At 51.3% G+C, this 27,422-nt stretch overlaps 3 protein-coding genes across 5 annotated transcripts in view; 2 read left to right on the top strand and 1 right to left on the bottom strand.

The window, feature by feature from the left end:
- Nucleotides 1-1,203: 1,203 nt before the first annotated feature.
- On the top strand, nt 1,204-10,083 carry TMEM184A (transmembrane protein 184A). The gene is made up of 9 exons (XM_067306481.1): nt 1,204-1,363; nt 3,058-3,282; nt 4,154-4,319; nt 5,510-5,600; nt 5,692-5,767; nt 6,404-6,495; nt 7,141-7,310; nt 7,429-7,626; nt 8,173-10,083. The coding sequence occupies exons 2-9, from the start codon at nt 3,058-3,060 to the stop codon at nt 8,421-8,423; spliced, it is 1,269 nt and encodes a 422-aa protein (XP_067162582.1). The 5' UTR covers nt 1,204-1,363; the 3' UTR covers nt 8,424-10,083.
- Nucleotides 10,084-13,185: 3,102 nt separating this feature from the next.
- Nucleotides 13,186-27,422, bottom strand: part of MAFK (MAF bZIP transcription factor K) — a 14,827-nt gene continuing 590 nt past the window's right edge. Inside the window, exons 1-3 of one of the 3 annotated variants that reach the window (XM_067306606.1) lie at nt 23,966-24,260; nt 19,280-19,359; nt 13,186-18,052 (exon numbers count right to left, since the gene is read on the bottom strand). In XM_067306606.1, the coding sequence (XP_067162707.1) occupies nt 17,618-18,052; nt 19,280-19,315 (471 nt within the window). In that variant the 5' untranslated portion in view covers nt 19,316-19,359; nt 23,966-24,260 and the 3' untranslated portion in view covers nt 13,186-17,617. Of the gene's footprint in view, nt 18,053-19,279; nt 19,360-20,334; nt 20,432-23,965; nt 24,261-27,422 lie in introns of those variants that run through there. The other 2 variants (XM_067306605.1, XM_067306607.1) reach the window with 2 other exon arrangements.
- Nucleotides 25,738-27,422, top strand: part of LOC106491310 (lysosomal alpha-glucosidase-like) — a 17,331-nt gene continuing 15,646 nt past the window's right edge. Inside the window, exon 1 of the mRNA XM_067306602.1 lies at nt 25,738-25,998. The gene's annotated coding sequence lies outside the window, so the exon portion shown is untranslated. The remainder of the gene's footprint in view (nt 25,999-27,422) is intronic.

The following is a 27,422-nucleotide window of genomic DNA, read 5'->3' as shown; positions in this document are numbered from 1 at the left end:
GCCTTTTATTTGTTATAGGCGTGTGCTGCGGGGTTGGTGCAGGGAGGCTGCTGCAGGTAAGTGCCGTGTGGCTGGGCTTTATCCGGCAGCGATCAGGAGGAGAGTTATCCCTCCCGCGCCGGCAGTGCTGTTCCCGGGCTGGGGGGAGCCTGGTTGCTCTGTCCCTGCGCGGGAGGCAGCGAGCTCTCCCCTTGCCGGGTGCAAGCCTGGGTGCAGCAGCACCCCGCCGGCTGCACCCAGCACGGGGCTGAAGAGAGCTCGGGGGCAGAGCGTCGCGACTGGGAGGCACTGGTGGGTGGCTGCGGGCGCTTGGGATTTCTCCCTGGCTGTTTCCAGCCCTAGCTCTGCCCCGCCGAGGTAGGGGAATTGCTCCGGGTGCTTTGCAAGGAGCCCTGGGGGCAGGCTGGGCGGGGAGGGGATGGGACCCAGGAGTCCGGGCGGGCAGCTCTGTGCTCTGGCAGCCTGCCCATCAAGGGGAATCCCTGAAAGGAAGTGAAAAAATCCTGTTCGCAGGTGGCCTTCCTAAGCAAAGGTGTCACTGCTGTGGTTTTGCCTGTTTTGGGCTCTTTTAGCATCTCTAGTATTCCAGAGACTCTACCAGATATGCTGCTGCAAGGTGTCTTTAAATGGCCAAGCTGTGGCACCAGCACAGCCCCACCAAGGAGATAAGTTCTGTAGCTAATATTATTCCCCTCCGCTTTTGTTTGGGAAGCAAATGGGCCTTCAGCTGCATTGAATTGCCCGGTTACCTTGCACAGCCCGGATCTAATTACCTCGGGAGCCCTGTCTCCGAGTGGCACCGAGCCTTTTGTTTTTAATGACTTGCTCCGACGTGTTAAGAGCCTTACGGTGACGGAAAGGCTGCCAGGACGGGCGCCTGGTGCCAGGGCGCTCGCTCCCGGATAGCCGCAGCCGGGCGGTAAACGCTGACGCGGAGTTGGGGTGTCTTGGGCGGCGCGCGCACGGTGCCGGCGCTCCCGGGCTGCAAACAGGATAAAAGGGTCTAGCGCTTAGCACGGAGCACGTCCTTCCCTATCACAAAACTTGGGCAGCGCCTCTGTATGTTGAGTGTTTTTCCCCTTTCCCAGTGGGAAGAGCTGGCCAAGCTGGGGCAGCCCCGAGGCGAGGAAGGGCGCGCGAGCTGCCGGAAACGGGGCCGCGCAGGGCTCTCGCCTCGTCCCCGCGCCACGCGCTATCTCGGCCTCCGGTTAATGTTTACACGGCAGGGCCGACGCCGTACCGATCCGTCCAAAGACCAGCCGGAGCTCCGCCACGGATCCTGCTTCCGCGTGGCTGGGGAAAGGGCCCGAAACCCCACAAACGTCTGGGGCACGGAGGAGAAGCCCGGCTGCCTGCTGCCTCGGTAACTCTATCGTCGCCCGCCGGGGCTCTTCGTCCGCGGCGCGCCGGGGCGAGCGCTGGGACCTCGCCAGCGCCCGGCCGCCCCGGCATCTCCCCTTACAGGCGGCTCCTGGCCTCGCGGCGGGCGGAGGGGAGGTGTTTTTAGGCGCCAGGTGCGTGCCACGGGGGATTTGGCACCGGCGCGGTTTGCCGTCCCGCAAGGCAGGGGCTAGGGGGAGGGTGGGAGAGGGGCCCGGCGAGGAGCTCCTGCTTTGGGTTGCTTTGCGTGTTTAATTGCATCGAGGTCGTTCCCTACTGCTGTTATCTGCGGCAGATGTTTTTCTGCCTCTTACCAGGACAAGCTTACAGTTTTTCCTCCAGGCGATAGTTACCCAGCAGCTAAAATCTTTGTTTATTAACAATGCGCTGAGAAGTGTCTATTTTGTTAGAGAACCGGTTGCAGGGCTTTTTTTTTTTAAACAGTATTGTTATACTCTAGAGAAAGCAGCTTTCCGTAGATTAGCTGAGAGGCCAAACACGGCAGTTTATGCATCTCTTGGCCTTGAGATACGAGGCTGCCTTATAAATGAGAGCGTATTATCAGGTTGTTCCTTGCTGCCTGCGGATGCAGGGTGCACGGTGGCTGGTGCGTCCCAGCCACCCTCTGCACCAGGCTTTGGGGCGAGCTGCTTCAAGTTGGGTGAGCACCTGCTCAAGGGCGGCTCTTGAGCCCACAAGAGCCTTTTCCTGGGCTGCTAAGACCCAAAAGGGCTGCAGGACACGCCGGGTGAGCAAGCTGGAGAGAGGCCAAAGCACCTTGGCATCCCCAGGGAGGCAGCAGGACGCTGGCGCCGGGGCAGCAGGTGCTGCCTGGGTCTTGGCTGCTGGCCATCCTCCTCCCCTCGCCAAACGGCGAGAGCGGAGTGGTCTCGCCTGGTGGGACAGCGGGGCCCCCATTTCCCTTGTTCCTCCTGCGTATAATTCACACGCAGCAGCAGGAGGGGCCTTTGGCTGCCTCTGCCCTTCAGGGACTCTGGGCTGGGTTGCTGGGGCTGTTGGTGGACCCCGAGTCCCCCACAGTCCTGAAACGGCCGAGGTTGGCCTGCTGGCTGGAAGCCTGGGGTGATATTGCACCTTGGGCTTCTTGAGCAGTCCCAGTGTTTACCCCTAGCAGGAGACCAAGCGTGAGGAAAGGAGCCAAAATGTGGGGGGACCACAAGGGTCTTGGTGTTTTCTGGACTCCCTATGAGACAGCGATGTGTTCACACGCTGTCTGTGCGGTCCCCACAGTGCCTTGATGGCTCATTGATAGGGGACTCGCTTCGATCACGGATGAGGGGTGATTTTTATCCCTTAAATCTCTGATTCTTGATGGAAAAGGGTCCTGAGCCACGAGTATGAATTCAGAGGAGCACGAGTGCAGGCAGATCTTTCCCTGAGTCAAGCAGAAGGAGAAAGCCTAGGAAGAAGTGTGTGTTTTGGGGGACGCAAGGACCACATACAACTCCTCGGAGAAACACGGGTTCATTCTCGAAGGATGGTTGAATTTTCTCGTTGGCAGAAGCAGACCCAGCTGTGGTGAATAGGTTGGTTTGCGAGAGGCTCTGAAGGAGTCAGGGGTGCCCTGCGAAAGGCCTGGGGAGGAGAAAAGCTAACGGCAGGTACATCCGTGCTACGGCAGCCGCGGCGTTCACTTCTGCTCTCCCCTCCCCGCAGATGAGCAACGCCACGCGTGCCCTGCCCTCTCCCGTGGCTCCCGGCACGGCTCCCGGGCTGGCCGCAGCACCTGGCCCCCCGGCCCTCGCCGTCCCGGATGGCTCCCTGCTCGTGGTCGCCCGCAATGCCTCCCAGGAGAGCGGGCAGCTCTTCCTGACCACCACAGTGGCGCAGGTCGTCTCCGGCCTCTTCGTGTGGTCAGCGCTGATCATCACCTTCCACCAGGTACCGGCAGCCCCGCGGGTCTCAAGCCCTCGCTGCTTGGATTAACGCTAGGATAAAACCTACTGGTTGCCTATGGGCTCGCTGCAATCGCTCCTGTCCCTCCCTCAGCCCCAGATAAATATTTCCTCATGCCGAGGCTGGTGGTCTAGTGCTGCTGGCTGCAGCTTGGGCAGTGCTGGGCTGGGTTGCTCTCTGGAGGGGATGTCTCTGCTGTCGGGAGCCAGGTGTTTGCAGCTCAGGAGGGTGGACTTTGCCCGGCCACACTGCTGCAGGAGCTTCCTCAAGCTGGGAGAGAGCTGGGGCCTCAGCGCTGCCCGGAGGCAAGCGCCGAGCCCGAAGCTCTGCTGTGTTTCTCCGCTCGCTTCCCTCACCTGCCATGCGGCAACGTGCTGGATCTGAGCCTCTGGGCGCCCTCCATGGGTTGCCCTGAACTGCCATGCCAGAAGGCACGTTTTTGGTGTCACTGTGGATCTGCCCTGCTGAACCCAGCGGGACTGTGCCGGAGCAACGCGGGCGCCTCCGAGAGCCAAACTCAGCCTGCAGCCCCGCGGTGGCCAGTCCCTGGGATGGGACTGCCCTGGACTCGGCGCCAAGAGCAGCATGCACTGGTCCTGGCAGCTGCAAGATGCTTCCCTCCCCGGCAGCGCATGGCCCTGCTCCCTCCTGGCCTTGTGGGCAGTGCTCCGGGGCCAGGATCACCCTGGGGATTGGGGTGGAGATGGGCTCGAGTGTCTCTTCCCCGAGATGGGTCTGGGGTGGAAAGCCAGCCAGAGGAAGGCAGCGTGGGATGAGCCTCCTGCAGCCCTGAGGCTGAGGGCAGGGTTTTCCTCCTCCCCAGTCTGCATGCTGGACGCGGTCTCCTTCTTTGCAGATCTACATGCACCTGAGGAATTACACCGTCCCCAAGGAGCAGCGCTACATCATCCGCATCCTCTTCATCGTGCCTGTCTATGCCTTTGACTCCTGGCTCAGCCTCCTCCTCCTTGGGAGCCACCAGTATTATGTGTACTTCGACTCGGTGCGTGACTGCTATGAAGGTGAGCACAGGGGGAGGCCGTCGTGGCAGGAATGCTAACAGCAAAACAGGACTCATCTCCTTGATGCACTACTTGTGTCTCTGGAGCATCTGGGATTTCACAAAGTCGTAAATATTCTCCACCTCTCTCATTTCTTCCATGTGGAGGCTTTACCCTTCCTTGCCATTCAGTGGCATGTCTGACCGCACGGGTGAGGTGAGCTGCAAGAACTTCTCCCTCAAACTCCTGTTCTCACAGTCCTGCCCAAATGTCTTTTTTTACCATACAAAATTGAATCTCTAGTGGCATTTGGGGCAGGGAGGGAGGTGGCCCATGGACAGACACAGACTGGTGCCTCTCAGCTGCTTGCCCACAGGCTCGAGGGAGTGCAATGTCTGTTTGTGCTTTACAGGGAAGGGGTTTTCTGGCTCCCTTTGAGGTAGAAAAACCTAAAGCAGAAGGCAAAGTTATCTGGAGATGCATAGCTTTACCTAAGAAATAATCCCCCAAAAAGGGGAAGCTGGGAGATTTTGAGGGGCAGGAGAAGCTTGTGAGAGTTGCCCTCCCACTGGGGAATGGAGTGTCGTGGGCATGTGTATTATGTTGGGTTTGGAGCAAGGGAGCATGAAAAATAAGTGATAGGGTCTAAGAAAACTCTGTTGAGGTCACTGAGCAGGAGGAGAAGTGAACTAACTGTGGATGAGCTATGGAGAGCATCCCAGAGCCAGTTTCTTGCTTCCTAAGACCACACGATCTGCTCTTTGCTGGGCACTAGCTGCTCAAGCTGCCCTTTGGCATTTCTGAGGTCCTTCCACGAAGACTCTCTGTGGCCAGTGCATTTCTGCCTTGCCTTGTGTGGCTGTGCATGAGGACCAGCACTGCTGGGACATTCAGCTGCATGCATCTGCACTGCATGAAGGGTCTGTGCGTGCAGGGCACTTCTGCTGTGTCTGCAACACAACACGCTCACTCTGAGCACATGGGGCTGTGTGTCTGACTCTGCTTGGAAGCAGATTTGACCTGCTACTCCTCTCGCTGAGTTCCCACCCACATGGAGACCCTGACCAATGTCCCAAATCCTCAAACCCTGCCTGGATGCTGTGCTGCGGTGGGTGAGAAAACATCTGAGCAGAAAGGGATGTGCAATGTAATGTAATAGCCCCCTGGTTCTCCATCAGCCCTGCTGATCCTGTCTGTCCTTGCCTCGCCAGCTTTTGTGATTTATAGCTTCCTGAGCCTGTGCTTCGAGTACCTCGGCGGGGAGAGCACCATCATGACAGAGATCCGAGGGAAGCCCATTGCGTAAGTCATGGCATGCCACGAGTTCCCTGGCCCTCCACCTGCTTTCCCCATTGACCAGCCCCCGTGGCTTCTCCTTGGGTTTTCCTTCCAGGTCCAGCTGCCTTTATGGGACGTGCTGCCTGCAGGGCATGTCCTATTCCATTGGCTTCCTGCGCTTCTGCAAGCAGGTGGGTACCTGGCAGGGAGCCCTCTGGGCGAGGTACTTTGGGCAGCCACCTCCGAGTGAATCCCTTCCCCGGGGCCTTACCAAGGGGGTTCTGCTGCCCTGCTCTTTGGAGATCTTCATTTTTTCCTCTGAGGGAGGCAGCTCACCCAGCTCCGCAGGCGCCTGGCCAGCAGCAGGGCGCCGCACTTGCTGTCCCTGCCTCTGACTCACTGCTGAGTCAGGGTCTCCTCCCACTGCAGAGCTGAGATTTTATCTCTGTCCAGGCCCAGGTTAGCCCGGACAGCTTTCTAGCTCTCCAGGGCTCTGCTGCGAGCTGAATTCAGGCACTGGTCTGTCCCCAGGGCCACCAGGTCTCACCCCTGGGAGTGGATACACTGTCTTTTGTGGCAGCTCCGGGAGCGTAGCCCTGCTCCTTCGCTGCAGGGCTGCACACCAAAGCTGGTTCATATTTCATGCTGTAGGTAGTGTTGGTCACTCCTGCCCTCTCAGGCCAAGGCAGCAGAGAAACCATCATCTCTGTCATTCTGTCCTGGGAGCAAAGAGGTTGGCTGGTGGGTAGCAAGCTCTGCTCCCAGCCGGGAGCGCACCGGGACGTCCTCCTGCCCAGGGTTGTATGGTGTCTCTCTCCTCTGCACAGGCCACGCTTCAGTTCTGCATCGTGAAACCCCTCATGGCCATCGTCACCATCATCCTGCAGGCGTTCGGGAAGTACCACGATGGGGACTTCAAGTGAGGAGGCTGGGCCTGGGGGGTCGGGGAGGAGGACGCTTGCCTTCCTCAGGTGAAGGGGAAGGATGGGTCCTTGCTGCATCCCCAGAGATGGACATCCTTCTGCAAGCACTTCCCCGGGGAGCTGCTCCACCGCTGGTGGGAGCACAAGCAGCCCGAAGCACAGGGGAACACTCCCCATCCTTGAATGCCCAAGGGACCAAACTCCCACGGGTTGTAATAAAAAAGGTCCCACTAACAGAGGAAAGGCCAACAGGGGCTCGCTGTTCCCCCTGCTCCCTCCTGCCTCTCCTTCCCTGGCTAGGCTGTGCCCTCTCTCCAACCCCTGGAATGAAGCCATATGCTTCCCAGAAAATCCCTGTCTTTGGCATGGCGTCTGACCTCCTGCTGGCTGTGAGAGCCCTGAAAGCCACCGGGGCAGCCCAGCCTTACCCCGGCTCCTGCCCTGCTGCCCAGCCCAGCTCCATGTGGCTGCCAACCTCGAGAAAACACCATAGCCAAGCGTGACCAGCATGTCTGCACCTCTCGCCGGAGCTGCGGCTTCTCCTGCCACTTCCCCCTTCTTCCCTCTTCACCTCCCGGTGACTTTGCCACCAGTCACACTCACTCTCCACAGTCCAGGGCAGCAGCACTCTCTCTTTGCAGTGTCCACAGTGGCTACCTCTACATCACCATCATCTACAACTTCTCTGTCAGCCTGGCACTTTATGCCCTCTTCCTCTTCTACTTTGCCACCATGGATCTCCTGCGACCATTTGAGCCAGTCCTCAAGTTCATCACCATCAAGGCGGTCATCTTCCTCTCCTTCTGGCAAGGTGGGTCCCTGCCATGGGTGTCCAGCGCTTCTCCTCTCGTAGCACTATGCTGGCTGGGATGCAGCCTGCGACACAGAGGTGCACAACCAGAGCTGATCCCTCTCCCTCCGCCTCACAGGGACGCTGCTAGCAATCCTGGAGAAATGTGGGGTGATCCCTGAAGTTCAGATTATTGATGGGAAGGAAGTGGGAGCTGGGACAGTGTCTGCTGGCTACCAGAACTTCATCATCTGTATTGAGATGCTTTTTGCCTCCATTGCGCTGCGCTATGCATTTACTTGCCAGGTGTACAGAGAGAAGAAAGAAAATTCAACAGGTAACTCTTCCTCTTCCTCTTTTCCTTCCTTCACTGGTGAATAAGGAAGGAGGAGAACCCCCTTACAGCATGGTAAAAAATACTAGAGGAATTTCCTTCTCTTGTATTCCATGAGATTCCTCTCCTTCCTCCTTTGTGACATCCGTGAGCCACACTGAATGGATAAGAAGAGAGACCAGAATAGGGGAATTTTGGTATTATGGAACATGCTGCTGGAGAGGGTCCATCCTCTTAAAAGCAACCTGGAAACATGGAGCTGGGGTTGCCTTCCCACTCCTCAGTGCTTGCTACCTCTTTCTCATAGGGAGACATGGCCCTTGATGGGGCCTTGATCTCCAACTTCCAAGGAAACCAGGCTAAAAATGTTCCTCCAGTCGACAAGCTTGGAGCACTCAGGCTGTTGCATGCTCCTCTCTGACCATGTCCCAGAGCTTTAATGTATCACTGGGTTCAAAATGTGTCTTTGTCCTTTACTCCAGCTGCCTGTGGCCAGTGGGCAGTGTCTGCTGTCTCATCACTGGCCCTTCTGCTCTCCCTGTTTTTCAGCAAACCTTGCCCCAATGCAGAGCATCTCAAGTGGGCTGAAGGAGACCATGAGCCCCCAGGATATCGTGCAGGATGCAATTCACAACTTCTCGCCCACGTACCAGCAGTACACCCAGCAGTCGATGCAAGAGGGAGAGCGCAAAGCGCCCAGGGAAAACGGGCACGTGGCATCCAAGGCAGAGGGACTGAGCAGCAGAAAGAGCAAAAACATTGAGAAAAGAGTGCTGATCCTGTCAGACGAGGAGCTGTAGGAGACACCAGAGGGGACAGCGACACTGGAGAGGCTTAAAGCCATGCAAATGGGAACTGTCTAGAGGCTGAGACAACCTGGTCTAATCAGAGCACAAAGAGAGCAAAAGAGGTAGGCCAGGATAGCTTATAAATCTCCTCAAAAAGCCAGTCTCTTGAAGTGAAGATGCAATAACCGAGGGAAAAGTTAAATCAAATAGTGCCAGCTTCTACCATCCTACCTCTACTGGTATCAGAGATTGGGCTGTCTTTGCTCCTGTGCCTGTGACTGAGCACCCATGCCTTGGTCTGTGCTTTGCCTGTCCCACTGCCGGTATTTTGTTGCCAGTCTCATGTCTCTATCCACACTCTGGGGATGTTGTGCAGGGACATGAACCAGGCTCCTGAACATCCCTGTAAGCACTGTAAGACGGACTCGCTGCCGTCACCCTCCTCTTGTCTACAAAGAGTGTTGAGGCCTGAGAGGAATGCTTTTCTCAGCACAGTTCTGCTCTAGTTTCTCTTGATTTCAGTAAAAATGATCTCTAAGGACCTTGTGGAGAAAAACAGACCAGGAAGGTGACTTCACTTCACCTCAAAACCCGGTAATGTTTTAAAGATGTTATTCCTTACTTTTATATATTTCCCCCCCCCTTCCCCCAGAAAAGTCTGAGGAGTTGTGTAGAAGACCTTTACCAAGGGGGAAGAGTTGATCATCCTCTTCTCTCTCCTGATGGGGATGCAGCTGCCTGAAATAGTAACTCCCCTGGGGAGTGGTGGTAGGACCATGCTCGGGGCTAAAGCAAGGTCTTGCAGCTGCATTTGAGAGCTGTTGGTGACAGAACCTCTTGTTTATGTCTAAACTGACTTATCTCCAAAGCGATCAGAAGTTAAAAGGGATTCCAGTTGCCTTATCGGAGTGGTTATTAGGGAACCAGACTGTGACTGGTGGCGGTAGGAATGTACTTACTGGAAACTGTCTGTTCTTCCTAACCCCTTTCTATTTAATGTCCCTATCCCTGCATTCAGAAAACAAGTATTGTAGCTAGATGCACTAGGGCCATGTATCTGGGCTGAGCACCAGAAGAATTAGTGGATGTTGGAGAAACTCATGAGCGCGGTGGCACTAGGGCTCCACGCGAGCCATTCCTTGGCCTTGGCACCTCTGTGCGCCTGCGAGGGAGGCTTTGCCCAACTGGAGGGAGCCGAGACCAGCTGGGCTGGCGTCGGTGGGGACAGGCCTGGTCGCTGCCACCGTGGCTGGGGGCAGTACTGCTTGCAGGGAACGACACGCTGTACTGAAGAGCTAGATGGATTTCCCCCCCATCAAACAGTGGTAAAGAGCACGCATTCTGTTAAACTTCCTCTGTGTGGGTTTTTCTTTTTTTTCCCCTCAGGCTAGTCTAATACCTAATGCTGTTAATCAGATGATTTCTGGGAACTCATTTGGGAACTGGCTAGAGTATTGTTTGGGAGTGGGTGGAAGCTGGGTAGTGAAAGAACAAGGGCAAGTCTACAACCTCAGCTTTGCAATCTTGTGGCAAACAAACCTATGGGTAAGGCTTATAGCCATTTTACACTCAACTCCTAGTAGGTTTTTTTTTCCTGCTCTTGAGCTGCAAAGTGTAAATTGCAACCTGAAATTATTTTATTTATGAATTTTTTTCTAATAAACAGCAATTTCTACTATGGACTGAACAAGTGTTTTCACTTTCTTAGCTCAGAGAGCAAAGCCCATAATCTGCCTGTTTCTGCTCTAACACTGATGCTCTTAAACTCAGTATCCTCCCTGCCTCTTGATGCTGGGGCAGCAGAAATATCTGCACATGCAGCATCCTGCACATCTCGGCATTCCCAAGGGTTTTGTGCTCCTCTTTCTCACTCCGCAAACAGTGGTATGCTCCCTCTTCCCCTCCTTGCACCCGACCCTCTCCTAAGCTGTAGGTACAGCGCTTCAGAGATGTTGAATCCTCTTTAGCCAGGCTGATCACAGATTCCAGCAGCAATGAGACAAAGTCTATTTATTATTATCAGAGAAATCTTATAATGCCAGAAGACTGGGATCAACAACACTGGCAGGTGGTAGCTAAGCCAGTCTTACAAGTCCCTCTGCTCTGAAGAGCCACTGCTCATACCTGCTCAGCCGGTGAGACTGCTGTCACGTTTTCTGTGGCTAGATCCATAAACAAGTCATACACTCTGTAAATTCAGGCTCTGGGAGCAGGACCCTAGTGCCTGTGACGTGCAGCTTCAGTGCTTGGAGACGAGGCTGCTCGGCTTTATAACACAGCCATCAACAAAGCAGCAAAGTCTCTGAGCTGATCATCTTGGTCTTCTCTATGCCTCTGGAGAATCTCCACAGCTGCAGGGAACAGAGGCTGCTCCATCTCACAGGGCGAGGACAGACTGCAAAGGTGATGATGGCACATCTGTCGGTGTGCTTGCAGCCGCTGAGATAAAGACTTGCACAAGAACACAGCAAGAAATGCAGTTGTACTTCATTGCACAAATGATCAACTCCAGTGCATAATGGGCTGCATTCATTGCTCTTGCCAGCAGGTGCAATTCCCACCACAGACAATAACAATTGCCTATTTATGTCAAGCCCTGATTACTGTATTATATGTAAAACAGGTCTTTCTCACAAGCAAAACAAGAAAAAAAAATCAGCTGTGACTCATCCAAGTCAGCAGTGCGATAGCAGCCTGAAGGAGCCGTGTTGGGCTGGACACCAGCTGGCTGCTGTGCTGTGCAACAGCAGGCAAAGCTTCCTTCTCCAGCAGGCGTGAGCTTGGCCGCCTGGTTGTTCTTATTCTGGGATAGGCGAGAGAGCGCGCAGATCAGCCTGGGCACTGTCACTGCACTCAGACTGTTACACTGTCAAAACGCATCAAGAGAGAACAGAAATGCTAAAGGTGTCTTCGGCTGAGCATCTCCCCTAGCACACAGGGGAGACGTGTGCTCTTACACTAAAAAGCTTCTTTTTATTAAAAATACAGCAAAAGCTGGAGGTAACACACAGGGATGACCTACACACATGCCCGCCTCTGTGCCTGGCGCCATGCCAGCAGGCAGCTTTGGAGGAACAGGCTTTTCTCGCTGCCAGCAGCAGGCTCCAGCGGTCAGCAGATTTGTTTTCCAGTTTTTGCTTGTCCTCTGCTTTTCCCTGAGGGCAGGGCTGTGGCTGCTGGTACTTCCTACCCCGGCTTCAGGACAGGCAGCTTTATAACTCTCTCATGTCAGGCTTGCCATCAGGCGGCATCCTCACGGGGCACATCCTGCCATCGGTACCCACAAGAGTTCAGGCCAACCACACTTCCTATGTGTTTGAGCACAGGGGAAGGTGGCCGTTACTGCCGCAGAGAATCCAGTGTTTTCACACACTGGTTCTTGCCTCAGACTGGGAGCTGTGAGGCAGAGACGCTTCTGGTTTTTGGGTGTTCAGTACCTACCAGCAAGTCCCTGGGCCAAGCTGTTGATGGTCCTTTGTGGGGGAGCAGGCTATCAGACCTACAGCTGACAGTAGGATTCATGCTTTTTCAGGTCTGTTTTACCAGGGCTCTTCTCAACCCAATTACAGGACTTTTCCTCTACTAAGCACGGTGAAGGTTACTTTTCCTTTCACTGACAAACTGCCACCTGGCTGATTGCTAATGTCCTTCTCCACCTGAGCTAATGCTCCTCTGTCCCTCAGAGGGTCACAACTGTCCCACCTCCCTCTCCTCTCTGCAGTCACTGGCTCCTCACTGCCTTTTCTCAACCCAGCAGCTGGAGCAGTTGATGTTAATTTTCTGCAACAGGCTAAGCACAAGTGACTGCAATCAACCCCCGGGGCTGCCTCAGTGTCCCTGCTTACTCAAGCCCTCCCAGCCCCACTTCTGGCACTGACCCATCACCCATTACCTGCTTACCTGTAAACCATCTCAGTCCTGCTTCTCTCCACTTAGAAGTTACATAAAGACAAACTCCAGCTTTGGCCAATGCACCCATCTCCAAGATCCTCAGCCCAGCACAGGCCAAGTGTTTTCTCCCTCCCATCAGTTGTCCCCTAAAGAAACAGGCCACTCAGAAAGGGGATTAAAGATAACTTGGCTCCTAGGCTCTCTCTGGCACATGGTACCATCTCTTTAACAGGCCCAGTGTAACAAATAGGGAGAAACAGAAATATTGATTTAAGGGGTTTAAGCAGTTTATTCACAAGTAGTTGTAGAGGAAAGCAGTGAAGGGATATCTCACAACCCCAAAGAAGAGAGGGGAGCGTTTCTCTCAAATACTGTGACCTCACAGCACAAGGTCTTCAGGACAAGAGTAATTTTGCACAGCAGGCTCTCGGCATCATGACTGCAGGTAGGTGCCTACTGAACTATCAGTCCCTGCTTGCTCACAGGAAGTTGCTATCATAAATACCTAGTGATTACACATTAAGATGCAGTCTGGTTCGGAGGAACAGATATACGTGGTCTAAACATGAGATCCACTGGACAAGCAGCTTGGACAAGAGTTATCAATTGAGCATATTCCAAATACATCAAAGCACCACCAAACTAAGGCTTGGAGAAGGACGAGCTGGCTACACGCACGCTGGACTAGTTCAGACACTCCCAAAACCCTGCGCCGGCATCATGCTCACCTTAGCCCAGCCTCCCTTCCAAAAATACATCTTTCACAGGCAGCATGGCAGCAGACAGTTAGCTGTACACTGCACAGGCTACAACAGACAAAAAACGAGGAAAACACTCCACTGAGGATCAATTCAAGCTCCAAAATGCTGACCATACACCAGGGCAAGTCTGAAACCAGAAAATGCTTTATTGGAAAGGTACAAAAAAAACCAGTCACTGCAGCTAAATTTACAGCAATAAATTACGTTGTGGCTGTCAAGAGAAAATAATGGACACAAACACAGGGCTATTCGCCTTACAAACAGGAATCCACATTGCTTGGTATATCAATAATTTATTTTATAATAAAAAAGCAGCACAAAAATAAATATTGAAATGAAATTACTGAGTAACCACAGAGGATAGAATGAGCTGGTGATAAAAAACAACTTTAAACAGAAGACCTCTATCATTAAAAAAAATGAAAGCAAGTATCCACCATCTACGGAAACACCCCAGCAGACTGAAATACAGACGAAGGAAAACAAATCCACATTACAAAAGTTTTTTGTTTTTGTTTTGTTTTTAAATAAAAACAATCATGACAACGAAGTTTAAATGATTTGAGAGAGAAAAAAAATGCCTTCTCCTCCTCCCCGGGTTTGAGTTGTCCAGTAGCCTGAACGCTCCTACAGCACGACGCCCAGCCCTGCCACGGCTCACCTCCACGCCAGCTCGCCCGCCAGTGCTTCCTCCCCTCCCAGCCGCCCCGGAGCTGTGGTGTCACCCAGGCCTCTACGATGGCACTTCACAGCCTCCTCGGGCAGACGAAAGAGCTGGGCGAGAGCAGAGACACTGACTTGCTTCAAAGGGGTCTGGAGCTGCCCTAGAGGGAAAGGTTCCCCACTCCCAGCAGAGAGCACAGCAAATATGTCTGCAAGAACAGAGACTCCCCTCCTGTTGCTGCCCCGTGGTGCCCAGGGACACGCTTCGGGCCGCTTCCAGCTTCCCACCCGGCCTGCGGTTCCCATGTCAAGAAACGCCAGGCCCAGGGGAGAGTATTCCAGCGCTCAAATTCAGAGCCCCTACCCCGCACGAGGGCAGGGGGACAAATGAAGAGGGGCAGAGAAGGGAGTCCCGGCATCCAAACTACTGCAGCAAAGAGACAAGCAAGAGGTACTGCCGCGGAGGAGCGCCACGGGCCGAACAAGCGCTCCTGACCGGGGCTGCCTTTGTGGCTCTGCAGGCAGTAACCGGTTCCCCACGTGGCGCTTGCCCTGGGTGTCAGACTTGCAAGTGCAGGACGGAGAGAAAAAACAAAACAAAACAAAAAAAACAAAAAAACAAACCCCAGAGGAATGCAATGCGACAACCCCAAGCTGGAGGGCCCTCCAGTCCGGAGGGTGGAGGAGCTGGGTCTCCAACACAGTCAACAGCTTTCGGGTCATTCCTCCCTCCACATTACCTTGCAATTCTGATCCCTCTGTGGAAGTTTAGCCAGGACATTTCATTCCCCTCCAGGTCACCACCCAGGGAGCCCTGGACTGGCAATTTCTTTTAATAAAGATTTACAGTATCAAACTTGGAAAAAAAATTATTTTTTTACGAAAAATCTGTACGATAAAATGTATATAATTATATATTTATATATATATTTCTCTCTCTTTAAATATTTCCACGTGGTCCTTATGGATATCCAATATGGATTACCTACCATGGCTATGGTATCAACAGCTTTAACAACACCCAGGCCTCTTGTTCTTTATCGAGTGACCAGAGATTTAAGTGCCTACCAGCACAAAACTAGCAATCACTTGGACAAGCCTTTGGCACCCTTCCAAGAACTGGAAAAAGAAACACTTGGCCGCAAGGGAAGTGCCACATAAAGATATGTTTCTCAACTCATTCCAACAGCAAGAAGACCCCATGGAACAAAGTTCAGCCTCCATCCCCCTCTGAGCAACTGATCCGAGTTCCCTGACAGGGACTGAGGACAGTCAGAGGAGTGTTCCTATCTAGCCAGGAATATTATGGAGCTCTGGAGCTGTTTTAAAAACTGGAAGCATTTGGGCATTTTCAAGTCAACTGGCCTTTTTCTTTAAAGTTTTCATTTAAAGCCCCAACAGTGCCAGGAGTCTCCATTTTGCCTGTTTTTGGAGGCACCTGTAAGGTCTGGGAAAGTTTCCAATGTTTGTGAGTTGGAGAACATGAGAGGACCAGGAAATGACAGTAACATCTTTCTCTTCCTCAGCTTCTGCTGTGGGAGTCAATAACTGGTATGATACACAGGACATCAATCTGCCTGTTAGGAGATAGGGAGGGAGTGGAGGAGAAATGAGGTAACGCTAAGTGTCGTCCAAACTCTACACGTTGGAAAAAAAAAAATCACTTGAAGGAAACTCCCTGCTCCCCTCCATAACACGTGGATCTGGCAGGAGTAACAAGCCTTCAGGAAGCGTTTCATTTGCACCCTTTCTGGCTCAGTAAGGTCACGAATGCAGATGTTGAGGACTGAACGAGAACCAAGTCTGAGGTTTCTCTTTTCATTAACCTATTTCACAAAGGACCCTCTTGGGAAATCCTGAGACTCCAATGACAAGGTGAAGAGAGAAGAAGGGAAAGGAAAAAAAAAAAGAAAAAGAAAAAAGGCAAGCTGACAACTTCTTCCAAAGACAAATAGGGCTTCACTAAAATTTAAACTTAATGCTATTCAAGACAAGACAAAGCCTTGAACAACATATTATACTGGGTCTTGGATGCCAGTTTACTGTCCTTTAAAACAACAGTGGAACTTGATTATTCTCTTTCAGTCCAGAACACTCGTGAATTTTGTTTTCTATTCTAGAGCCCAAATCCTCTAAGTTCTTCTCCTCACCTTAAACTTCAGCAATCTCATTCTCTTCTCACCTGTGTGACAACAGGCATCGTCCATTCCACAAGTCTCTGACCTGCCCTGCAAAACTCACAATCCCTTTTCTTTCCTAGTTCAAAAAGAAAACAAAACAAAACAAAAACACACAAACACCAACATAGCTATTTTTACAGTGACCTGGAAACATTCGTCTTTTCAGTGCTGTTGCAGAACAGCAGAATCTCTCCTTTTGGCTTCCCACTTCCTGCCCATCACTGAGCCAGAAATCCCTCTTCTAAACCACTGCTCAGAGCCATATGCACGACTTCTCGATCCCAATTTTATCATCCCCTATACACACTGATTTTCATCCTGCCCTCTGTGCATCTCTTGGGATAATTCACAGCTTCCCAAGAGAAAGTGTCAAGTTTCAGGGTCACATTCACACAGGTTGTCTGAACACTGAGGGTTGTACACTGTACTCTTTGGATCCCAACTTCAGCGCCTGACACACCACAGAGAGGAAAACTCTTACGGCTCCCATCCAACCACCCCATAGCCCCTCTCTGGTCATCAAAGACTGGTGAGCCTGGCTCTCCAGCTGGGATAGTCATTGCTTACCTACCAATGCTTTTGTCAAAGAGGAGGCTTTACAACTTCTCTCTTCCTGTCTTTATGCTATTGCCCTCTAGTTACACTTCAGTGCTTTAAAAACATCTTTCTAAAATACTCTGTATAAACCCCTTATCATAGCGCTGATCCCAGCAGAACACTCCTACCTTCTTGCAGTCAGTTCTGCCTCCTTCTAATAATACTTCCAGGATTTTTCCTCCTTGTCTCCCCTACTCCTCCCCATCACACAGCTCTTCACAGCATTTACTGTGCCTTCTTCCCTTAAGCTTCAGGGAATCCATAAAAAAAAGCTGCTACTTCAAGACTGCGGATCATTCGGAAGAAATAAACTGCATAAATATACCCAATTCACAGGCACACCTTAGGGAAGGAGCTATTGGGGAACTTGTTTGGAATAAAGGAGGCTGCAATGTAGTTTTCATAGGCCACACAGGTAATGGAGCATATTAAAATATGTAAAATATATATTTTTCCATATTTTAACAGCATGGATTGAAAACAAAAGGTTATTCCTAATGGGTGTGGTCAGATCCAAGCATTAGTCTCCATCATCCTCCCACTCCCATCCATTCATGGCAGGATGAAATCCACTCCAAAAAGCCTGTTTCTCTGCCCTCGTAATAGCAGATGGAAGTAGGGAGGGGAGAGGAGATCTTTCTTACAGGGAGTAGGATGCCACTAAAGGAAACTCTTTTCCATACATTCATCTCACATGATGATTTCTACGGTCCATCTGTTTCCTGGCTCTTGAGCATCATTCATGAAGACTCCGGAGGCTTCTCGGGTATCTTCTCCCAGCTGGAAAGCTGCCCACGGCCTAGAAGGGGTTGGGGAGGCAGGGGAAGGAGGAAGCAGATCTTGCTATTTGTACTGCATACAGAGCTCAAATCCTGGACACGAGAGGTTGATGGAGCCACCGAGTCCAGAGAGAAGCAGCCAGTTAAGTTCCCTTTGTAGATTATTTTTTCTTTTTTCTTTTTTTTTTTTCTTTTTTTCCTTTTTTTTCTTTTTTGCACTTTTGGAAGAGAACTGTTAAAATGCCAATTCTTGACGTGACCAAGGACTCTGGAACAATGCATAAGAGCCTTTTCCCCTCCCCTCTGAAAGGCTGCTAGTTCCCCCACCGAGGGCACTAGGATGCTGCTGAAAACGGCACAGAACTGGATGAGATTTCGGCTGATTTCACGATGGTGATGACACTGGTGGTGGCAACTTTGGTCGGGGTAATAGGCCCTCGCGCCACAGTACGAGCAAAGGTCTGGAGTGCTTCGTACTTGGAGCGCAAGGCGTCCAGCTCTAGCTTCATGCTGCTGTTTTCTCTGGCCAGCTTCTCCACCTCTTGCTGCAACTCAACCCGCTGCCTCTCTAACTCCTCCTTCTGAGTCACACGCTTGATGCGGCAGCTCGCAGCGTAGCCCCTGTTCTTCAGCGTGCGTCTCCGCTGCTTCAGACGGATGACTTCCTCTTTGGTGAGACCCCTCAGGTGCTGGTTCAGCTCCCGTACGGACATTGACACGAGTTCATCATCACTCAGCACTGGGGCATTCTCTCCTGACTCCTCCTTTACCTGCAAATACCAACAGCACAGGGGTAGCAGCAACCCTACATGAACGGCTACGCTGGACAGACAAAGGAGACAGGCTACCCCTCAGCAACATAACCCCCCACCTGGAAAGAGCCCCCAAAGCACTTTACAGACCACATGCTCGACTAAAGCATGGCCACAGATGGGTAGAACACGGCAGAGATCAGAGCACCACATCTCCTGGCTTTGGGTAACCCTCTTAAGTCAGGAAAAGCAGTCAGCCTTACGCATCCAGTTTGAACTGACAGACAGATGAAACAGTACTTTTATCTCCTTCAAAATCTTAAAGTGGACTGAAGTGCTCCGTGTGTTCTGTGTCAGGACACGGAATTTATACTGAATCCTAAAAATGACACCTTTTCTCAGAACCATGCTGGGACACCTCACATGCTCATTATATTCTGGGACACATTGACACTCTCAAAAACAGAACAGCCACTGGCACACAGGGTTTAATTAAGCATCTGGTGGCTTTTCACTGAAGATGCTCATCCAAGCACTGACCAAAACCAACTCTGCTTGGCTTACGGGACCACAGCCTGACTTGCTTTTCTGGAGCAAAGTCCAGAGAAGTTGCATGAGAGAGACACCAAGGGATTGTGCCTTTTTCTTATGGATGTTAGCTGCCACAATTATTTTCAGAACCTTAAGACATCTTTTTTATTTTTATTTTTTTTGGTCTCTTCACAGATTGCAGGATACGTGGAATGAAAAGCCAAGACACCAGAAAGAAACCACAACAAAGACTGAACAAAGTGCACAGGGACAGCCACAGAGCAGGTGTGTCCCAGATGTTTACCGTCTCATGTACCTATGAGAAAGCAGCTTGAAACTTTCTTGCCCCAGTTCATCTCAATCCTGAGAGCAGAAGTAATGCATTCTCAGGCCTGGGAGCACTGGTTTCAGGATGCTGCCAATACCTAGTATAGTCAAAAGTCTCTTGGGTCACAACTGGGATACTCTAGCATTTATGCAATCCCAGAGTCTCCAGACTTCTGTCTAGATATCACCAGTATTCCTCTATACTGTCTTCTCAAGAATTTTCCTGTAGATAGTGGGAAATTATATTGGCACCCATTTGCAAGAGTCTCTCCAAAGAAAAAAAATATATATATATATATATTCATATATGACAGTCCTCACATGGAGTTTGGTTCTTTGACATCTTCCCCTGCCACCCAGCATCACCCACTCAGTCTTTCTCCCTACCTTTAATGCCTTGTTCGGTTTGGGATTAGTCGTCATAACCTGAGCACAGTCTTCTGGACAAAACTGCTCAGAAATTGCAACTGAAAAATAAAACAAGATTTTCAGGTTTTCAGTAATCTCAGAGATAACAGTAGGAAAAAAAGATATCAACACAGTCCAAAACCCCAACTCTAAAACATCACTGAAAGAAATAACACCGCACAACTGTTTAAAATCCTGGGAAGGATTCAGGGATTAGTTTATCCTTTTCAGACAGAAGAAGGAGATACTTGCATTGACAACAACTGCCTTGCTTTTTAATGCTAAATACCTAATATTTTGCTTTTAAGTACACCGAGATCAAGCAAGGAAGACAGGGCTGGAAAGAGGGAAACGATACCTGCGCCTGTCTGTAAACAACAGTTATGCTAATAACAACATACTGCCTTGCAATATGCCATCTCTTCTCAAGAGAAGAGCAGAGTTTGGCCTCTCAGGCCCAATCACTTGTTCACCTCCCTCTGGAGGAATCCCAGACACACAGAATGGCCTATTAGGGACTGAATTAAGAGTTACCTCTGCTCATAAAAGGCACTGAAAAGCCACAAGACAACAACTCCCTTCATTCTTATTTTGATTATTATTAACCTAGCTTAAAATTGAATCAGCAACCCAGAAATAAGCTGCCTAGTTCGTAACCTGCTTTCAGAACCGTCCCCACCCAAAGGAGACGCTACTAGAAAACCCAAACAGCAGAAATGAAAGCCCCCGGATAACAAAGCAAGGCAGGCATTTGCCTCTCCCAGCACACCAAGGCTGTTGCTTCATGATCCTCTCAGCTCCAGGCTATTAGCGCTGACCTGTCTGATATTTCTCGTGACGTGGAAGCATGTCCACCGAGAGAGACACCGTCCTCTGTCAAGACGCTGCCCTTCACTCTCACCTTAGCTGGTGACTACACCCCTTCGACCAGCGCTTTGGAGAAAATCTACCTGCCTGGACCTCCATCGGAAACCTTCACCCCACAGAAGTGCCAGGGACGAGCCCGGCAGCACCGCAGTCTGTCAGGTACCTACCACGAGAGAGGCGACTGCAGCTGTGACACCATCACAGCCTCTGCTTATCGCTCCCCCAGCATCTCGGCTACCCTGCAGAGAGGGCGTAAGGCACTGGCTCCCGCACCGCGCCAGGGCCCCCGACGCACAGCCGTGGCGGCTTCGGGGGCTGCACACCCAGTGGCACCACAGAGCGCGCAGCCTGTCTGGCGGGAGTCCTCTCCCCCCACCCCACCCCAAACCCTCCCCATTCCCACGTCTGCATCGTGTCACACATTCTAATCATTCATGAAAAATCCAGCCAAAGCATCCCAAGCATGATTCCCTTCTGATAGTTGCCATGGTGACCTTGGGAAAGTAGCCAACCCTGAGACAGTCACCATGGAAACAGAGAAGCCCAAAAGCAATAATGACTTCAGGTCATGTCTGTGCAAAGACATCACGAGGTCGTCAGAGAGTAAACAAACTCATTCATATCTGCAAACAAGGGGTGGAGGGACTTGGGGGGGGGACAAAGGTGGGGTGTGGGAACAAAAGAGCCATGTGGATAAAGGTGCTGGCTCAGCTTGCGTTGCTCTCGCTTGAATTTTATCAGTCAAGACACCTCATTGTCATATGACTTGCAGAAAAATCAAGATCAAGACGAGAGAAAAAGCACCAAATCCCGTAAACGCAAAGCTACAAGATACTATCCTAGATATTAGGGTGCGTATTTAGGCGCCTCCTCTATTTTTAAGTCTGAGACAGCACAGCTTTCCATGTCTGCTGGAGGAGGGACAAGGACAGCCGCACAGCGCACAAGCCAAGATGCTTTGTGATGAATGGACCACTTACAGCAACTGGTGTGCACTGCGTTTTCTAGAGCATCACACAGAGTCCTTCCCTCCCCTCTGCCGGTACCAAACCCCACCCTGGGCACACTTGCAGCAGCCCTTGCCTCCACCACGGCAGCAGAAGCAGCCTCAGCGGAGGGAAGGAGGGCACCCTTCGCAAAACCCAGTCCCTCGCCGTTAGCGCAGCCCCCACCTGCCCACGAAAGCGTCCTCCGTTACCGAGCGAAGAGGCCGCGTCTGACCTCTGGCTGCTGCAAAACTGCATATTTTGCACCGGAGTCGACGGCAGGCAGCAAGGCTCTCCTGCGAGCGTGCACACACAGGCGCCTTTTCAGATCTCAGCGTTGCCCTTTCACCGTCCTCCTCTCCATTGCTTCCCCTTCACGCTTGGTATTCACCGCCCGCCCCTACCTCCAGGCCAGAGGCACACACATACGCACTAGCACGAAGGAGGAAGGAAAAGCTCCTCGTCTTGGCCAAACGGTCCCAGCGAGTTAAGGAGAGCAGAGCGCTGCCAGTGCGTAAAGGAAACGGCCTGCAGCCCCCTCCCTACACACGCACAGAGCCGCGGGCCTTGCAGGCAGTTGGTGCCATAGTTATGCAGTGAGTCACCAGCTGTTTACAGAGTTTGAGAGCTCACATTCCCACAGCATCAGAAACTCTTCCTTCCCTCGGCATCCCCCCTCCCTCACCGCCCCCATCCCTACAAGGAAAGGGGCACACTACAGTCCCACTGGCGGCACTTCGCGCGCAGTTAAACCGGAAAAGGAAAGTCAAAAAGGAGGGGGAGGCCGACGACAGACCAGTCACACCCACCGATTACACAAAAAGCCTTTTGATCCTCACCCAATGTGTCTTCAAAGCACTTTCTACACCAGCCGATGGAAAAACTGAACAGGCCGCTTGGCTGCGCAGAGGTGGAAAGAAATGTAAAATATTGTGGAAAACAAGTGCCGAAGGTTGAGATTCCCTCCGGTGGGGGTCACTGTCTGGGCTCGCCTGCCACCCAAAGCAACGCCGCTGCGGCGTTAACAAGCTGCTCCGACTCCACGTGATGAATCCACTTCTGGTCACCTGTTGCTCTGTGTCGCCAAAGCAACATCTCCTTACACTGCACATTCCTCCGCGGACAACGCAGACTCCTTCACGTTTGGTACGAGCGCACGGTTGGTACCTGAATTAACGGGGGTCTTGTGCTTTACATATGGCTTTCCTTGCATCCTGAAGCACTCTAAACAGACTGGCTTCCCACTAAAATGTGTCGGGATCAATCCTATTTCATTGGGGCGAGATGCCAGAGCCCTTCCTGGCGCAGACACGAGGAAGGAATTCAAGCCACCATCAGTAATTACGACGCCAGGCCATCTTCAAAGCGAGCGGGATGGGGGCCACCCCCATTCTTAAGGTCCGAATTTGGTAGTACAAGTAGAAACGCTCAAATAGACTCAAGCTTGTCACTCAAACGTGAACGCCAGAGTGAGGCTTACCTCTGCACTAGGTGAACCCCCAGGTGCGGTCCGAGCTTAATCCAAAACTGATACACCACCACTTGCAATCCTCATTGACAATCCTGCGTGGCCTCGGGCAAGTTACTTAAAATCTGACTCCATCTCCCACCTGTACAGTCCTTTTTGTCAGGACTATTTAGGACTATTCAGTTACCAACTACAAGTAAATATAATTGGCGTGGCACTTCCCACAGATAGAAGGCAAAACCCCATGACAAAATAGTAAATAACACTGCAAGCTTGTCATATTCAGTGGTGCCCCCTAAACATGCTGCACAAGGGTCTTCTGGGACTCTAACTCTGATTTGATTACTAGAACCCTTTTAGTCTTTACCCTATTTCTGCCCTTCTTTTCTTAATTGCATCTGCTGCATCATGTCTAAAATTAGGAGCTAAGCTTTTTGGAACAAGGACCGCATTACATCTTTATTCTGTAAGCAGTGTGACACACTTAGGATGCTACATAAATAAAACAGCGAGTAGTAATATACCAACAGTAAGGGGCAAAGGCTTTCACAGTTCGGCTCCATGCTTGTACTTAAAACAAATGTTTTGACTGCAGGTTACACAAAGAGTCCTTGTAATTCCACAATAAAGTTATCCACCGATAGTCTTGCCAACACCCTCATCCTCTCTGAGGCAACTCTTAAGTCACTCACAGCACCTTCCTAAAAACCCGGCGTTCTCAGGCTGACGCCTTGTCTGATAGTCTCAACTCAGTCCATCTAGTGATCCCCAGTTCCTTTGCTTTGAAAGGGAAGATGAAAGAAAATCTGACCAGTGCCCTGAGGCAGGACAGAGCTTTCTATGTAAAATTTGCAATTAAGAAAAAAGAAAACACGTCAGAATGACTTTCTACATTACAGGGCTCTCAGAGCACGTTACACGTTAAGGAATTACTATAAAGTCATTGCTAACACCCAACAACCGTGGATGAACTCAAATTTTAAAGTCCATTCTGTACTGAAAGACAAGCCTGGCCACAACATAAGTATCTGGCAGACAGCCCTACTGGTATCGAGCTTCCATCCTCAGACAAGTACAGCAAACTGAAAACATGCAACTCTCACCTTGAGCCAGGCCAGCAACGACTTCTAAAGGGTAAAAACACAGCATTCGGTTTAAGCAGAGAGAGGATCTCAGCCATCAAGTCTTAATTCAGCACAGCCATTCATGCAGGGAATACTCTACTCAGACATTCCAAAATGCAGTATATAATCCCCAGCAGCTGTTTTAGTAAGTTGCCTAAATTTCTAGTTTATCCACAAGTTAGTCCCAACTCCTGAACGCTAGCCAAATGAATATGCTTACCAAGGATAACATCACATCTGACAGGTGAAGGGAACTACAGATGCTTAAATCTTGATCTCTGTGCCTCTGTCCCTCGGAGGCATGACTGGATTTCCAGCACATTGCAGCATGGTATGCAGAGCACCATCCCTCCCCTATCATTCAATGACTGTTTTCCTGCTCTATCGATCTTCACACATCCTGAAAGACAGACTGACGCTTGTCATTCATTTGTAATTTGTAATAAGAGAGGGGAGGGACAGGCTGATGATGTGAATCAGAGAGTAGAAGCATATGCAAGGCAATATATTTGACATGAACAGAGAGAAGACACAGAGGAGGGGGTGAGTCACTGTTTACTGTTCTAGAGGAGCTACACACAGCCCTCACCCAGCTGGCCAGCTTTCCGTTTCCCTTATGGATCGGAACCAGCATCCAGCAGCAAAGAACAGACTCAGGAACCTTCAGACCGAATTTGAGAGCTGCCAGGACACAGCTCTCTGAGGCGCTCTCTGGGGAAGCCTGGACAGAGATCAGACAGTCTTCAGTGGTTTGGTAAACAACCTAGTCAGATGCTGCAGAAAGCCTGTGGTTAGAGAGCAGAGGATACAGGAGGGTACACTTGGGTGTCACATCAGAAGCCCTGGACTTCTGGGGAGGTGGTGGCTGAAGGGGAAAGGTATGCTAAAGACAGTTCTGATATAGCCAAGGCACAGCATACAGCACTTCTTTCCTTCATGCACTTATAAAACACGGTGACAGAGCTACATCAGAATTAGGTCTCAGCATCACTAGCCTAGAGATGCATTCTCCCTCAAAAAGGGAAGCTGATCCACAGAGCAACCAATAACCCTCAGACCTAGGGGCAGAACTGGGATCAGGATTCCTGACTTCACTGGTCCTGATCCCACGTGCCAGCTATTAAGTCAGATATCTTCCCTGATTGCTAATAATGGAACATAACAGCATTGCTATTCAGAGTCCTGTAATATCGCAAAGCAGTGGGATTTGCTATGCAATCTGTCCCTCCACTTCAGAGCTTAGCAGCAGGGTAATTGCTTTCATTACCGCCTCCCTCCTCCCCCCACCCCTCCTTCTAGTCTTTATAGTCACCCAGTGCTGCATTGCTTTGTGCTTGCTTCATGCCTGGAAGACTCTCTGCCCGAGTTTGAAGATAGCCTGAAACAATAGCTCAGAAAGAAGTGGAAACTGCCTGTTCATCTCGACAGGGTGCTGAGCCTGAAACTTCCTGATAATTGAAAGTGCTAGCGCTGCTCAAGTATTTCACAGCTGGATGTTTACAAAAATGATCAGCGAGTGAGCTTATCCCACAAACCCTAACTGCCGCGGGGGCCAGCACTCCCAGCTGTCCTTTCTTCAGTTCCCAAACATTGAACACAGCTAGAGATTTTCAATACCAAGTTCTGCAGTGCATTCCACACCATTAATCATTTTTCAATGTTGATGGAAATAAGAGTGCATCGAGCTGATCTGTAGTTTTATTCTTTCAAAAGGCACACAGTCATTCTAAACTCCTTGCTGCAACAGATTGCCAAGATGGGCAAAGGCACAGAAATGAGATAAAACATGACAAAGCATGTTGTCCTTGACAGTCAAGTAAAAAAAAAAGCTAGCGAATTTCTGTCTCTGGTTTAGAAATACTTTCAAGGCAGGGTATGAGCTTGCCCTAATATAGCCAAGAACACTTAACACAGTAAGGCTCAAGTGCAAAGCCTTGACAAGTTGAGAGCCTGCAAAGACTGGTAGGATGTCCTGCTAATGAAAGTCACCACGTGCCCCAACCTTGCAGCAATCTCCTCATTAATAACATCTTCCAAATCGTCGCCCAGCACCTCTTTCAGGTACAAAGAGAGTTAATTCTCCCGACGCTCAGTCCTGCCAGTGCTGCGCACTGCTATTGGACAACAATAGTGTCCATCACATTTAGGAAGTGACTGCACGAGGAAGGTTTCTCTGCATTACAGTGTATACACGGAAGCAGAGAGAAAGAGCAGACGAACAAGCACCGGTTTCATCAGTGCGAAAATAACAAGGTAAATTAATTTGCTACTAAGCCATGACAGTACTACACTGGAACGTGCCATCCGGGCTGGGGTGCTGGGTTACGCTTCTATACAGGCAAAGCTCACAGGGACTCAAAACACAACAAAAGGCATGCAACTTTCCGTCTTGTAGGCAAGAGCATTTTCTTCCTAACAGCTCTGTCTCTCTTTCCAGCCCCAGTTTGGCTTTAGGACCAAGCTAGGAAAGGAGGGGACGGCCAGGTGAAAATGAAAACGGAGGCCTTTCCATTTTCTGTAACATAACTTTGCCCAAAGGGGGTTTGTTCCTAATTTGAGATCTCATGGCCTGCTTTTAGCAGAACCGGTAAAATAGATCCCCTCCTCCACAGAGCAGCACACGAGGGAGGGGAGCAGACTCACAGCAGCCTTGGCAGGAGGAGGAGGAGGAAGGAGGTCTGTCTCAAATTGACTGTAAAACACTTTTAGAGTTCAGAGATCTCAGTTCCCCTCACTTGCGGCCTGGACATTTCTCTAGCTTATGCCACCTTCTTCCTTGTCTTTGTGAAGAGTTCGGAATAGGGTTTCCCCACCCCCATTTCTGACTAAAAATCCAAACTGATCTGTATCCACCAGACAGTCACGTGGCCATGGTGCCAGCAGAGCCGATTCGGAGAATGTCATGGTCCCCTTTCCTCCCACAGGCGTGGTCTCCGGGGCGGCTGGAGATTACCCTTTTTTTCAATGTTTCCACCCTGCAAAGAGAGCCCTGACCAGAGGCTGCGAGATCAGCCAGAGGGCTGCGCGCCCCTCTCTCCCAATCCGAGGAGAAGTTGTGCTGCTGGGAGATAAGCGCTCGCTCCCCGGCAGAGCCCTTACCCTCAAGCCCATCTACTCGGGACAAGAATAAGAAACGGAGCCTGCATTTCCCACCGCAGCACCACGCGCTGCTGTTCGCGCTCGATAACCGCTTCCCAGCATCCAAACGCGCGCTTCGCACGGAGGCTGTGAGCTGGAGAGCTGCTAACTAACACAAATAACCACACCTAGTTACCATACGCTGTCCGCACACACCAGAACCATCTTCGGACCAACACCGACTTCTCCGTAGCTCCCCAGGCTCCGTCAGTACTACAAAGGCAGCTATTTTTAGCACCCCAAGCGCACAGCGTCACAACAGGTTTCCTCAAATGTATTTTAAGAACCATTCAAAGCCCGACGCAGGCTGCATACTAATCTTTAACAAAAACACCAAAGCATCGCTGACATGCAAATTCAGCATCCCCTCCCGGGGCAGCCGGCAACTTCTGGCAACTTTTAGTCAGAGGGCTGTCAGCACGGGGCACGGCCGCGCCGGTGTGCGGGGCCACGCGTCCCCCTCCCCAGGGCCACGCGAGGACGGGGGGGGGGGGGGGCCGTGGGCAGCGCCGCGGGTGGCCACGCGGGAGAGGGCGATT

Source organism: Apteryx mantelli, chromosome 16 (genome assembly GCF_036417845.1).
Source record: "Apteryx mantelli isolate bAptMan1 chromosome 16, bAptMan1.hap1, whole genome shotgun sequence".
Lineage (NCBI taxonomy): Eukaryota > Metazoa > Chordata > Aves > Apterygiformes > Apterygidae > Apteryx > Apteryx mantelli.
This window is presented reverse-complemented; position numbering and strand designations above follow the sequence as displayed.

What these genes read in the sequence shown, in the direction of transcription:
- TMEM184A (XM_067306481.1), top strand. Translation starts at nt 3,058, where the DNA reads ATGAGCAACGCCACGCGTGCCCTGCCCTCTCCCGTGGCTCCCGGCACG. An exon ending in GGTGCGTGACTGCTATGAAG is followed by an intron (nt 4,320 to 5,509) that starts GTGAGCACAGGG and finishes TTGCCTCGCCAG; the next exon opens with CTTTTGTGATTTATAGCTTC. An exon ending in ATCCGAGGGAAGCCCATTGC is followed by an intron (nt 5,601 to 5,691) that starts GTAAGTCATGGC and finishes TTTTCCTTCCAG; the next exon opens with GTCCAGCTGCCTTTATGGGA.